Raw genomic sequence first — 13455 nt, forward strand, 5'->3', positions numbered from 1 at the left:
CATGCACAAGGACCCCGAGGTCCCTCTGCACCGTCGCCTGCTGCAGTTTTTCGCCTCGTAAGTAATAGTCCTTCCTACCATTTTTCCTACCAAAGTGGACCACCTCACACTTGCCAACATTAAATTCCATTTGCCATTTCCTGGCCCATTCGCCCAGCCTATCTAGATCCTTCTGCAGACTCTCAACACCCTCCGCACAATTTGCCGTTCCCCCAATCTTGGTGTCATCAGCAAATTTCGACACCCTACACTCGGTTCCCTCCTCCAGATCATCTATATAAATGGTAAAAAGCTGAGGCCCCAGCACCGACCCCTGGGGCACTCCACTAGTCACCATCCGCCAATCCGAATAGCACCCATTGACCCCCACTCTCTGCCTCCTATTTGACAACCAATCCTCTATCCACGCTAACACCCTACCCCCAACTCCATGTCCCTCGACCTTCTGCAATAACCTCTTGTGAGGCACTTTGTCAAACGCCTTCTGAAAATCTAGAAAGACCACATCCACCGGCTCTCCTCTATCCACCGCCCTAGACACATCCTCATAGAACTCTAGTAAATTTGTCAGACACGACTTCCCTAAAGACTCCCTAAAGCACTCAAGGCACAAGTCAGGAGTATGATGGAATACTCCCCACTTGCCTGGATAGATGCAACTCGAACAACATTCGAGAAGCTCAGCAGCGTCCAGGACAAAGCAGCCCCACTCGATTGGCACTCCTTCCACGGTGGCCCAGTGGTCAGCACTGCTGCCTCACAGCACCGGGGACCCAGGTTCAATTCCAGCCTCGTGTCACTGTCTGTGTGGAGTCTGCATGTTCTCCCAGTGTCTGCGTGGGTTTCCTTTGAGTGCTCCGGTTTCCTCCCACAGTCCAAAGATGTGTGGATGAGCTTGATTGGCCATGTTAGATTGTTCCTAATGTCAAGAATTAGCAGGGTAAATACATGGGGTTGTGGGGATAGGGCGTGGGTGGGATTGTGGTTGGTGCAGTCTTGATGGGCTGAATGGATTCTATGATTCTATAACTACTCAGTCCCTCCACCACCAATGGACAATGGCAACAGCGTGTATCATTTACAAGATGTGAAGCAGGAGCTCACCAAGGCTCCTTTGAGAGTGTCTTCTAAAGCCACTACCCTCTAGAAGGACAAGGCCATTTGGTACCTGGGAAACACCACCACCTGGAAGTTCTCTTCCAAGCCACACACCATCCTGACTTGAAAATATATTGTCATTACCTCACTGTTGCTCAGTCAAAATCCTGGACCTCCCTCCCTGATAGGGACTGCTGTGGTTCAGGAAAGCAGCTCACTGTCATCTTCTCAAAGGCAATTTGGGATGGGCAATAAACGCTGGTCTGCATCCTGTAAATTAATTTTTAAAAATGTATACAACCACAATCTGTAATCTCACAGCCCAGCCCATCAGTTCCTCTGAGCTTCCCAGTGTCTTGCCATTCATTAAATACTCCCTTGTCTTATTACTTCTTCCAAAATGCATCACCTCGCACTTATAAGAACATAAGAAATAGGAGCAGGAGTGGGCCAGCTAGCCCCTCGAGCCTGCCCCGCCATTCAATAAGATCATGGCTGATCTGAAGTGGATCAGTTCCACTTTCCCGCTTTCTCCCCATAACCCTTAATTCCCTTGTCTATCAGAAACCTATCTACCCGTGACTTAAATATATTCAGCAGTTAAATGCTTATCAAGGTTAAATACCATCTGCCATTGCTTTGCCCATCTGACCAACCCATCTATATCTTCTTGCAACCAACAACCATCTTCTTCATTATTAATCACCCCACCAATCTTGGTGTTGTCTGCAAACTTGCTATATCTATCTATATATAGCCTTTTACCACTAGCCTTTGTGTGCTAATGCTAAGCCAGTTTCAGATCCATCTCACCAAAATTCCCCAAATTCCATGGGCTTTAACCTTCTCAATCAGTTTCTCATCTGGGACCTTGTCAAAGGCTTTGCTAAAATGTATATAAACTATATCTTCCCTCATCCGTATATTTGATTACATTTTCAAACAATTTTGTTAAGCATGACCTCCCTCTGGCAAAGCTTTGCTATCCCTAATTAACCCACGCCTTTCCAAGTGGATATTAAATCTCTCCTTCAGAATTTTCTCCAATAGTTTCTCTTCCATTGACAATGAGAGTCACCAGTCTGTAATTTTGTGGTTTGTGGGGTGGCACGGTAGCACAGTGGGTCAGCACTGCTGCTTCACAGCTCCAGGGTCCTGGGTTTGATTCCCAGCTCGGGTCACTGTCTGCGTGGAGTTTGCACATTCTCCTCGTGTCTGCGTGGGTTTCCTCCGGGTGCTCCGGTTTCCTCCCACAGTCCAAAGATGTAGGGGTTAGGTTGATTGGCCATGCTAAGAAATTGCCCCTTAGTGTCCAGGGATGTGTAGGTTAGAGGGATGAGTGGGTAATAATATTAGGGATATGGGGGTAGGGCCCGGGTGGGATTGTGTTTGGTGCAGACTTGATGGGCTGAATGGCCTCTTTCTGCACTGTAGGATTCTATGATTTATGATCTCTAACACCCTTCTTGAAAAATAGGACCACAGTAGCTGTTTTCCAGTCCTCTGGCACTTTCCCCAAGGCCAGAGAGGAATTAAAACTTTGTGTCAGGGCCCCCACATTTTCCTGCCTCGCCTCCCACAGCAATCTGGGATGCATTTCATCCAAGTCAGGGGATCTGTCTATTTTTAAGCCCATCAGAGCCTCCAAGATCTCTCCATTTCCTCACAATTAGAAGGGAGATTCCACTTTGACAAGAGGAGAACTATTTTGTTCTAGTAACTCGGTTGGTTGTCAGGACAAATGACCAATCGTATCATCATGTGACTTGTAGCCACCATCTTCTTTAGGATCAGCAGGAAGTCTATTTAAAAATAGCAGAAAGAATAAACGCTTGACACATTCAGTTTTGGATTTCTTTCCATGTCATATTCACGCAGCAGTAAGATGATCCATTTTTGCAGAGCAGAAAAGCGAAATATAATGTGAAAGAGACTGAAAAATGATACAAGGGACCCGAGTATCCTTGTGTATGAGTCATAAAATAACAGCAGATGCAGTCAGTAATTAGGAGGGCAAATGAATGTTGACATTTATTATAGGTCAACATTCCTGTAATAAAGGCCAACATTCTTGGGGGGGGAGGGGGAGTGTAGTTTAAAATTAGGGAAGTCTTGTTACAACCATACAGAGAATTGCTGAGACTGCAGCTGGAGTGCTGTGTACAGTTTTGGTCACCTTACTTCATAAGGAGGGCCACACCTTGCTCAGTTTATTTATTAGTGTTACAAGTAAGGCTTACATTAAGAACATAAGAACATAAGAAATAGGAGCAGGAGTAGACCATCTAGCCCCTCGAGCCTGCCCCGCCATTCAATAAGATCATGGCTGATCTGTCGTGTCTCAGTTCCACATTCCCGCCCTCTCCCCATAACCCTTAATCCCCTCGCTTATCAAAAACCCATCAACCCGCATCTTAAAAATATTTAGCGAGGCAGCCTCCACCACTTCAACGGGCAGAGAATTCCAGAGATTCACCACCCTTTGAGTGAAGAAGTTCCTCCTCAACTCTGTTCTAAACCGCCCCCCCTTTCTCTTGAGGCTGTGCCCCCCTAGTCCTACTGTCCTTTCTGAGCGGGAAGAACCTCTCCACCTCTACCCTATCCATCCCATTCATCATCTTATGTGTCTCAATGAAATCTCAATGAGATCTTAACAGTGCAATGAAGTTACTGTGAAAATCCCCTAGTCGCCACACTCCAGCACCTGTTCGTGTACACTGAGGGAGAATTTAGCACAGCCAATGCACCCTAACCAGCATGTCTTTCAGACTGTGGAAGGAAACCGGAGCACCCAGAGGAAACCCATGTAGACACGAGGAGAATGTGCAGATCCACATAGACAGTGACCTGAGGAATTGAACCCGGGTCCCTGGCGCTGTGAGGCAGCAGTGCTAACCCACTGTGCCACTGTGCTGCCCTCTGAAAATTTGAATAGTGGAGCTTGCAAAGCTGACTGCTGTTCCTATTTCTTACGTAATGCTTCAAAATATATGTGCTTATCTAATTCTGACAGCATGTACTTCCCCGGTTTTAAGTGACTCACCACTGGTGACTGTGCCTTCAATACGTAGGCCCTAATTTCTGGAATTAATTCTTAAACCTTCTCTGCCCACTTCTCTTTCATCCATAACTTCAATTCAAGCCAGGCTTTGGTCATCAGGCCTGTTTGATACGGTTCAGTGTCACATTTTACTTTACGATGTGCCTGTGAAGAACACCTTGGGGTGTTTTATTACATTAAAGATGCTAGAGGATTCAAGTGGTTATTTGAAATTGAAGACAGTGGAATTTTACTGGATGACTGGGAGGGCAGTAGGGTTTTGGGGGTTGGGGGAAGGATAGGACTGGATTACAAGGAGGGCAATGGGGTGGTACTGGACTATGGGTAGGGCAATGGAATAATACTGGGTTACAGGGAGAGCTATCGGATTACACTGGATTGTGGGGAGGGCAATGGGATTATACTGGATTAAGGGGAGGATAATGGGATTATATTGGATTACAGAGACAGCAATCGGATTACACTGGATTACACAGAGGACAATAGAATTATATTGGATTACAAGGAGGGCAATGGGATTATATTGGATTCAGGGGAGGGTGATGGGATTACACTGGATTACAGGGAGGGCAATGGGATTATACTGGATTACAGGATTACAGGGAGGGTAATGGGACTACACTGGATTACAGGGAGGGTGATGGGATTACACTGGATTACAGGGAGGGTGATGGGATTACACTGGATTACAGGGAGGGTGATGGGATTACACTGGATTACAAGGAGGGTGATGGGATTACACTGGATTACAGGGAGGGTGATGGGATTACACTGGATTACAGTGAGGGTGATGGGATTACACTGGATTACAGGGAGGGTAATGGGATTACACTGGATTACAGGGAGGGTGATGGGACTACACTGGATTACAGGGAGGGTAATGGGATTACACTGGATTACAGGGAGGGTAATGGGATCATATGGAATTACAGGGAGGGTGATGGGATTACACTGGATTACAGGGAGGATAATGGGATTATACTGGATTACAGGGAGGGTAATGGGATCACTGGATTACAGGGAGGGTAATGGGATTATATAGGATTACAGGGAGGGTAATGGGACTACACTGGATTACAGGGAGGGTAATGGGATTATATTGAATTACAGGGAGGGTAATGGGATTATATTGGATTACAGGGAGGGTGATGGGATTACAGGGAGGATAATGGGATTATACTGGATTACAGGGAGGGTAATGGGATTACACTGGATTACAGGGAGGGTAATGGGATTATATTGGATTACAGGGAGGGTGATGGGATTACACTGGATTACAGGGAGGGTAATGGGATTATATTGGATTACAGGGAGGGTGATGGGATTACACTGGATTACAGGGAGGATAATGGGATTATATTGGATTACAGGGAGGGTAATGGGATTACACTGGATTACAGGGAGGGTAATGGGATCATATAGAATTACAGGGTGATGGGATTACACTGGATTACAGGGAGGATAATGGGATTATACTGGATTACATAGAACATAGAACATTACAGCGCAGAACAGGCCCTTCGGCCCACGATGTTGCGCCGACCAGTTACAAAAACAATGACCCACTAGCCTATACCAATCCCTTTTCGTCCATAAACCTATCCAGAGATCTCTTAAACGCCCCCAAACTAGACGCATTTACAACTGCAGCAGGCAGGGCATTCCAATCCCTCACCACCCGCTGGGTAAAGAACCTACCCCTGACATCCGTCCTGTAGCTACCCCCCCTTAATTTAAAGCCATGCCCCCTCGTGCTAGCTTTCTCCATCCGAGGAAAAAGGCTATCACTATCCACCCTATCTAAACCTCTAATCATCTTATATGTTTCAATAAGATCCCCTCTTAGCCGCCTTCTTTCCAACGAAAACAACCCTAAATCCCTCAGTCTCTCCTCATAGGACCTCCCCACCATACCAGGCAACATCCTAGTAAACCTCCTCTGCACCCTCTCCAACGCCTCCACATCCTTCTTGTAATGCGGGGACCAGAACTGCACACAGTACTCCAAGTGCGGCCGCACTAGAGTAGTGTACAGTTGCAACATTACACTGCGACTCCTAAATTCAATCCCCCTACCAATAAACGCCAAGACACCGTACGCCTTCTTAACAACCTTATCTACTTGATTCCCAACTTTCAGGGATCTATGTACACACACACCTAGATCCCTCTGTTCATCCACACTATTCAAAGTCCTCCCGTTAGCCCTATACTCGACACATCTGTTGCTCCTACCAAAGTGAATTACCTCACACAGGGAGGGTAATGGGATTATACTGGATTACAGGGAGGGTAATGGGATTACACTGGATTACAGGGAGGGTAATGGGATTATATTGGATTACAGGAAGGGTAATGGGATTACACTGGATTACAGGGAGGGTGATGGGATTACACTGGATTACAGGGAGGGTGATGGGATTACACTGGATTACAGGGAGGGTGATGGGATTACACTGGATTACAGGGAGGGTAATGGGATTATATTGGATTACAGGAAGGGTAATGGGATTACACTGGATTACAGGGAGGGTGATGGGATTACACTGGATTACAGGGAGGGTAATGGGATTATATTGGATTACAGGAAGGGTAATGGGATTACACTGGATTACAGGGGGGGTAATGGGATTATATTGGATTACAGGAAGGGTAATGGGATTACACTGGATTACAGGGAGGGTAATGGGATTATATTGGATTACAGGAAGGGTAATGGGATTACACTGGATTACAGGGGGGGTGATGGGATTACACTGGATTACAGGAAGGGTAATGGGATTATATTGGATTACAGGAAGGGTAATGGGATTACACTGGATTACAGGGAGGGTGATGGGATTACACTGGATTACAGGGAGGGTAATGGGATTATATTGGATTACAGGAAGGGTAATGGGATTACACTGGATTACAGGGGGGGTGATGGGATTACACTGGATTATGAGTTGGGGATTGGGATTTTTCAGTGCTGGTGTTGGGCTGTGGGAGTGAAAAGAAATCTTTGGTAAAGGTTTAGGAGCATTTTGCTAAACAGCTATCTAAATGGGAATGGCAGGCAGTGTCTGATAAAGGCAGGGATTTATTCTGACACTGAGAGCTCTCTCCTCTCCCACAGCCCGAGCTTGCTGCCAGAGAGCGGATCGAAATGCGCCTGAAATCAACCAATCGGAGTACGCCGTCTCTCCGACAGCTGATTGGTTTGTTTTCAGACAATGGACCAATCGGAATGCGAGTGTAAAGACCAATCAGAAGCTGGCATTCTGACCAATCGGGGTAGAGCTCGTCCCCCGAGGGGGCGGCGGGTCACGGGTGACGTCAGCTCGCTGGCACGTCCGGGGTATAAATGGCGCTGTCGGCCGCGGCTCGCGGACTAAAGCGGCTAAGAGCGGACAGACGGTGTGTGGGAGCGGTAAGTGCTGCCGGCGAGGTGGTGGAGTGGGGGGGCGCTGGGGAGTAGGGCAATGCAACCTGCCCGAGAGTGCGCTGGCGACCCGGGCTGGGTGGTGTGATTCCTGGGCGGGAGCCGGGACAGTAATCGCCGCGGGTTGATGAGGAGAGAGGTGGAGGGTTCCGGCCCGTATCAGCTGCTGTCTGACTGACAAAATGGCGGGCGGGGAAGGGGACATGAGCAGCCTTTGTCCCACAGCGCTCGGGACAAAGGTAACGGCGGCACAGGGGACCGGAGGGAGAGGCAATTGGGGCATTCCTCTCCCAGAGTAACTACTTCCCTGTTGTTCTTCCCCAGTGTATCCATTTGTGTCCCACCCCCCCCCCCCCACTTCAGCGGGGAGACACCACGCTAAGGGGGGGGGGGGGGGGGAGTCACCAGGCTAAGGGGAGAACTCCCCCTTCAGTGTGTCCCCCCCTCTTTTCAGGGTGTCTTCTCCCACCCCCCTCTCCCTTAGCGTGGTGTCTCCCTCCCCCACCCCTTAGCGTGGTGTCTCCCTCCCCCACCCCTTAGCGTGGTGTCTCCCCCCCCACCCCCTTAGCGTGGTGTCTCCCCCCCCACCCCCTTAGCGTGGTGTCTCCCCCCCCACCCCCTTAGCGTGGTGTCTCCCCCCCCACCCCCTTAGCGTGGTGTCTCCCCCCCCACCCCCTTAGCGTGGTGTCTCCCCCCCCACCCCCTTAGCGTGGTGTCTCCCCCCCCACCCCCTTAGCGTGGTGTCTCCCCCCCCACCCCCTTAGCGTGGTGTCTCCCCCCCCACCCCCTTAGCGTGGTGTCTCCCCCCCCACCCCCTTAGCGTGGTGTCTCCCCCCCCACCCCCTTAGCGTGGTGTCTCCCCCCCCACCCCCTTAGCGTGGTGTCTCCCCCCCCACCCCCTTAGCGTGGTGTCTCCCCCCCCACCCCCTTAGCGTGGTGTCTCCCCCCCCACCCCCTTAGCGTGGTGTCTCCCCCCCCACCCCCTTAGCGTGGTGTCTCCCCCCCCACCCCTTAGCGTGGTGTCTCCCTCCCCCCACCCCCTTAGCGTGGTGTCTCCCCCCCACCCCTTAGCGTGGTGCCCCCCCCCACCCCCTTAGCGTGGTGTCTCCCTCCCCCCACCCCCTTAGCGTGGTGTCTCCCTCCCCCCACCCCCTTAGCGTGGTGTCTCCCTCCCCCCACCCCCTTAGCGTGGTGTCTCCCTCCCCCCACCCCCTTAGCGTGGTGTCTCTCTCCCCCCACCCCCTTAGCGTGGTGTCTCCCCCCCACCCCCTTAGCGTGGTGTCTCCCCCCCACCCCCTTAGCGTGGTGTCTCCCCCCCACCCCCTTAGCGTGGTGTCTCCCCCCCACCCCCTTAGCGTGGTGTCTCCCCCCCACCCCCTTAGCGTGGTGTCTCCCCCCCCCACCCCCTTAGCGTGGTGTCTCCCCCCCACCCCCTTAGCGTGGTGTCTCCCCCCCCCACCCCTTAGCGTGGTGTCTCCCCCCCCCCACACCCTTAGCGTGGTGTCTCCCCCCCCACACCCTTAGCGTGGTGTCTCCCCCCCCCCACCCCCCTTAGCGTGGTGTCTCCCCCCCCCACCCCTTAGCGTGGTGTCTCCCCCCCCAACCCCTTAGCGTGGTGTCTCCCCCCCCCAACCCCTTAGCGTGGTGTCTCCCCCCCCACCCTTAGCGTGGTGTCTCCCCCCCCCCAACCCCTTAGCGTGGTGTCTCCCCCCCAACCTAGCGTGCCCCCCCCCCAACCCCTTAGCGTGGTGTCTCCCCCCCCCCCCCCCCCCCCAACCCCTTAGCGTCCCCGCCAACCCCTTAGCGTGGTGTCTCCCCCCCAACCCCTTAGCGTGGTGTCTCCCCCCCCAACCCCTTAGCGTGGTGTTCCCCCCCATCCCCTTAGCGTGGTGTCTTCCTCCCCCCTCCCTGCCCTTAGCTGCATCTCCCTCTTTACCCCCCAATTACTAGTCCGGGGGAGAAATTGTTCTGTTCTAATGTGCTTCTCACTATCTCAGTCTCAGCTTAAGGCAACATGGCTCGAACAAAACAAACAGCCCGTAAATCCACAGGAGGCAAAGCACCCAGGAAACAGCTGGCAACCAAAGCAGCAAGAAAGAGTGCACCATCTACTGGTGGAGTGAAGAAGCCTCATCGTTACAGGTATTCAAATGGCTACAATATCTATCTGCGCTCATTCACTGTTTTTTAAGTACAACGTATTGGAAGTATGAAAATTGGGTTTGTTCATCTGCTTATTTTAAAGATTCTGTGTGTTAGTGTTCTTGTTTTAGGCACCATGAGAATTGATGGAGGCATGAACTGTGTCTTCCAGTGTATCCTTGTTTGAGTACTTGTGGACTTCCTGACCTTCTAGTTGGCCCTATTTTGTTTTTGGGTTTATTCACCAAAATGGTTTCTGGGTTACAGTGAGTTGTGATAATTAAGGTCTGATTGGTTTGTCAACTGAAAATGCCAGATACACTGGGTAGCATAGTAGTTAGTACTGCTACATCACAGCACTAGGGACCTGGGTTCACTTCCTAGCTTGGGTGAATGTGGAATTTGCACATTCTCCCCATGTCTGTGTGGGTTTTCCTGGGTGCTCCAGTTTTCTCCCACAGTCCAAGATGTGTGGGTTAGGTGGATTGGCCATGCTAAAATTGGTCCTTAGTATTAGGGAGACTAGCTAGAGTAAGTGGATGGGGCCTGGTGGCATTGTGATTGCTGCACACTTGATGGGCCGAATGGGTCCTTGTGCACTGTAGGATTCTATGATGTACTCAGCAGTTAAGCAGCATCTGTGATGGGGGCAGCAGTTGTGCCATATTTGTGACCTTTATTGAGAATGAACTCTTAAGACTTGGGATGTGACACAACCTATCACAACTGTTCTGTCTTCAGTGTTCTGAATAAGAGAATTTCATCAATGTAGAAAGTTGTTTGGTTCAGTCGTCTGTTTTGGTTTTTGCAGGCCAGGCACTGTTGCTCTGAGAGAAATCAGACGATATCAGAAATCCACAGAGTTGCTGATTCGCAAACTGCCCTTCCAGCGTCTGGTGCGTGAGATTGCACAGGATTTCAAGACTGATCTGAGATTCCAGAGTGCTGCGATTGGTGCACTACAGGTAAGTCTATTATTCCTTCTCAGTACTGAGTTCAGGTCTGGTTTTCTACTGTGGAGGTACATGCAGGTGTCCAGTGCAGCAGTGATCTAGGTAAATGCACTTAATGTACTGACGTAATTTTGAATCAACAATAGTCAGTTGCAGCACAGCAACAACCTGTTTGTCCCAACTGTGGTTAAGCCTGTCCTTTATGCGGTTATATGAGAAGACTGACACTGGGGGAAGAGATAGGATTCTAAGCAAAAGCATCAACAGGACAATCCATGGTGTTACCTTTTGAACAATATCTCATTTGCAGAGTGAAATTGATGACTTGCGCTGAAAGGAATCATGTCTATAGTTGGTTGTTAGTGTTGTGCATGTATTCTCAATCCAGCACTAGAGGGACTTTTTTGGGGATGGGGGGTTGGTGGTGAAATCCAATCAGAACTGACTACTTTCATTTGACACTTGTGTGTTTTAACAGGAGGCGAGTGAGGCATACCTGGTCGGTCTTTTTGAGGATACAAACCTGTGCGCCATCCATGCCAAGCGAGTAACCATCATGCCAAAGGATATTCAGCTAGCTCGCAGGATACGTGGTGAAAGAGCTTAATTGGAGCATGCTTGTTCCATCAACAATGGACAGCGGGACCTTTTTTAATATTGCAGATTTTACAGATATTGTCAAGATATGGACTTTTAAGGAGTAAAAATGTGCAAATGGAATATGTGGTATTCACTGTTTTTATTCAATTTTCTAAAGTTTAATAGGGTGGGTGGTTAAACTGGGAGGGGGACCCTTACTGTTCAAAATAAATTAAACCGTAGCTAAATTGGATCTGATCTGTTTCCACTTGTCATTCGCACAAGGCACAAGTGGAAAACCCCCATTGCTCCTCAAGCACTTGAGTTAAGTTTTTTGTTTTGTATTATGCTTGGGTTTTCTATCAGACTATTTCCTAGACATTTTGTACTAGTCAACTGAATGGAATGTACTGGGAAAAATGCTTCCTAAATATTGTGTCATTCCGTTGGTAACTCAGGAGGAATTGATGCAGTCTTACACCAAGTAAATTGCATTGATCTTTTGTACATCAAGCTGGAGTGTACAGCTTGGCAGCTATCTACCTATTTATGCATTGTTTTTCACATTATCAATCTGTTTTTTGGGGAGGGGAGGGAGTTATTAATTCATATATTATTAAATTGTTTATGGACGTTGCTTTTTGTTCTCATGTGAACAAGTGGTTTTACATTGGGATAATGCAGGTAGGGGCTAGTTTGAATTCTGGATTAAGTAGGTAGTCTGTGCAATTCTCATAACTGAATGTTTAGCTGTTAGTTTGCTGAATGGCATTCATTGTTGGAGACGGTGAAATGCTGCTCCTTTGTGACATATTCCTGCCTAGACTGGGGGCTCATTGTACATATGGGAATTATATTGCATAAGTTCTTGGTGATATCCCATGGGCTGTGATTGCAGTTGCCTGTCTGTTTTCCTGCCACATTCACTTACAGGTGGATCATGGTAGTATTGTTTTGGTGTCCAAAGGTATATTTAACTGTACTTGGTGTTGCTGACAATGCTGTTTGATTGGAGGGATCTTGATAGCAGCAATGAGCATTTTGCCAATAGGTTTGAGGCTTTTTCCAGAATAGCTCCAAAGGATTATGTTCAGCATTGCACAGTGATGTTATTCAGCCCTTCTGACACCACAGCAGCTGTTTATCAATGTAAGGGATTTTTTTCACCTCCGCGGTGTCAAGGAGTTTGTGTAGCTACTATTGGGGTTTTCATATCGCTTGATCTCTGAAGGTTGAGGATTGGCCCCAGTGTATATCTCTGAATGTCGGTACGAAGGCAGTTTGCTGGAGAGTGACAAGGATATATACCCCTGTCACATGCTGTTTTCCCAAGGAAGGATATAAAGGTGCTACATCGATTCCTGTTGAATCATTTACTTAAGACCACTTTGACATGTAAAGTGCTCTTGTTATCAAATGTGGCCTGGAGAATGTTTGTAGTCTGTTTGTCCTGAACTGAACATGTGAGTGTTGACTGCTATGGCATTCACTGCTCTTGCCTCCTCTTGTTCATCGTACAAGGAGGCAGAGAAATGTTGATGCAGTAATCAGTCTGCACAAAGAAAATAATCCGTTTCAGTTGTTTGATAGGAATCTAACTTCATTTTGTTGCAGCATTCCTGATGGCCCTCAGCATCGTGTTACTGGGACCATTAGTGTCGGAGGATATCTCCTTGCACAGCTTGATTGGGAAGTTAGGAAGGGGCCCACTCTGGTGAAAGGATAACACGCTGTTCTACACTCATTACAGGAGCTGGTGTAAAATTGTAAAAAAAAATTACATTAAAGTACATGAAAACCACAACCAATTGACTTGCTGTGATTCTGTACTGTGATTATTACAAAATATATTTTCTCAAATGAGCTAGAATGCAAGCTTATGGCTGACCTGTGTTCACAGTATCCAGATGTACAGTTACTGATACATCCAGACATACTGTGGATATTCAGTCAGTAAATCTGACTGAAGTTGAGCTCCTGGTCACCAGCTGACGTGGGTGATGCTGCTTGCTGTTTGTTCACATACTCAACTGATTTCTGGGAACATTGCAATCTTGTCCTGGTATGTTGGATCCCTGGATGTGCCTTGAGTGATTTTGCAATCGTGTTTAAATTTTTGCACACTCTAGGTTCCTCGGATGTGGGGGATTAATTGAATATTCTGTCACAATGTTTTTGAACAAACTGCTTCTGGTTAT

General features: G+C 48.5%; 1 protein-coding gene across 1 annotated transcript; it reads left to right on the forward strand.

The window, feature by feature from the left end:
- Window positions 1–7500: 7500 nt before the first annotated feature.
- On the forward strand, window positions 7501–13061 carry LOC145356424 (histone H3.3A). The gene is made up of 4 exons (XM_080209141.1): window positions 7501–7571; window positions 9581–9725; window positions 10537–10690; window positions 11157–13061. The coding sequence occupies exons 2-4, from the start codon at window positions 9598–9600 to the stop codon at window positions 11283–11285; spliced, it is 411 nt and encodes a 136-aa protein (XP_080065267.1). The 5' UTR covers window positions 7501–7571; window positions 9581–9597; the 3' UTR covers window positions 11286–13061.
- The last annotated feature ends 394 nt before the right edge of the window (window positions 13062–13455 follow it).

This window comes from Carcharhinus amblyrhynchos, chromosome 21, assembly GCF_965287045.1.
Source record: "Carcharhinus amblyrhynchos chromosome 21, sCarAmb.v2.hapA, whole genome shotgun sequence".
Classification (NCBI taxonomy): domain Eukaryota; kingdom Metazoa; phylum Chordata; class Chondrichthyes; order Carcharhiniformes; family Carcharhinidae; genus Carcharhinus; species Carcharhinus amblyrhynchos.

Excerpts from the sequence above, each read along its gene's own strand:
- LOC145356424 (XM_080209141.1), top strand. The coding sequence starts at position 9,598 with ATGGCTCGAACAAAACAAACAGCCCGTAAATCCACAGGAGGCAAAGCA. Across the intron at positions 9,726-10,536 it reads AAGAAGCCTCATCGTTACAG|GCCAGGCACTGTTGCTCTGA; the intron begins GTATTCAAATGG and ends TGGTTTTTGCAG. Across the intron at positions 10,691-11,156 it reads CTGCGATTGGTGCACTACAG|GAGGCGAGTGAGGCATACCT; the intron begins GTAAGTCTATTA and ends GTGTTTTAACAG.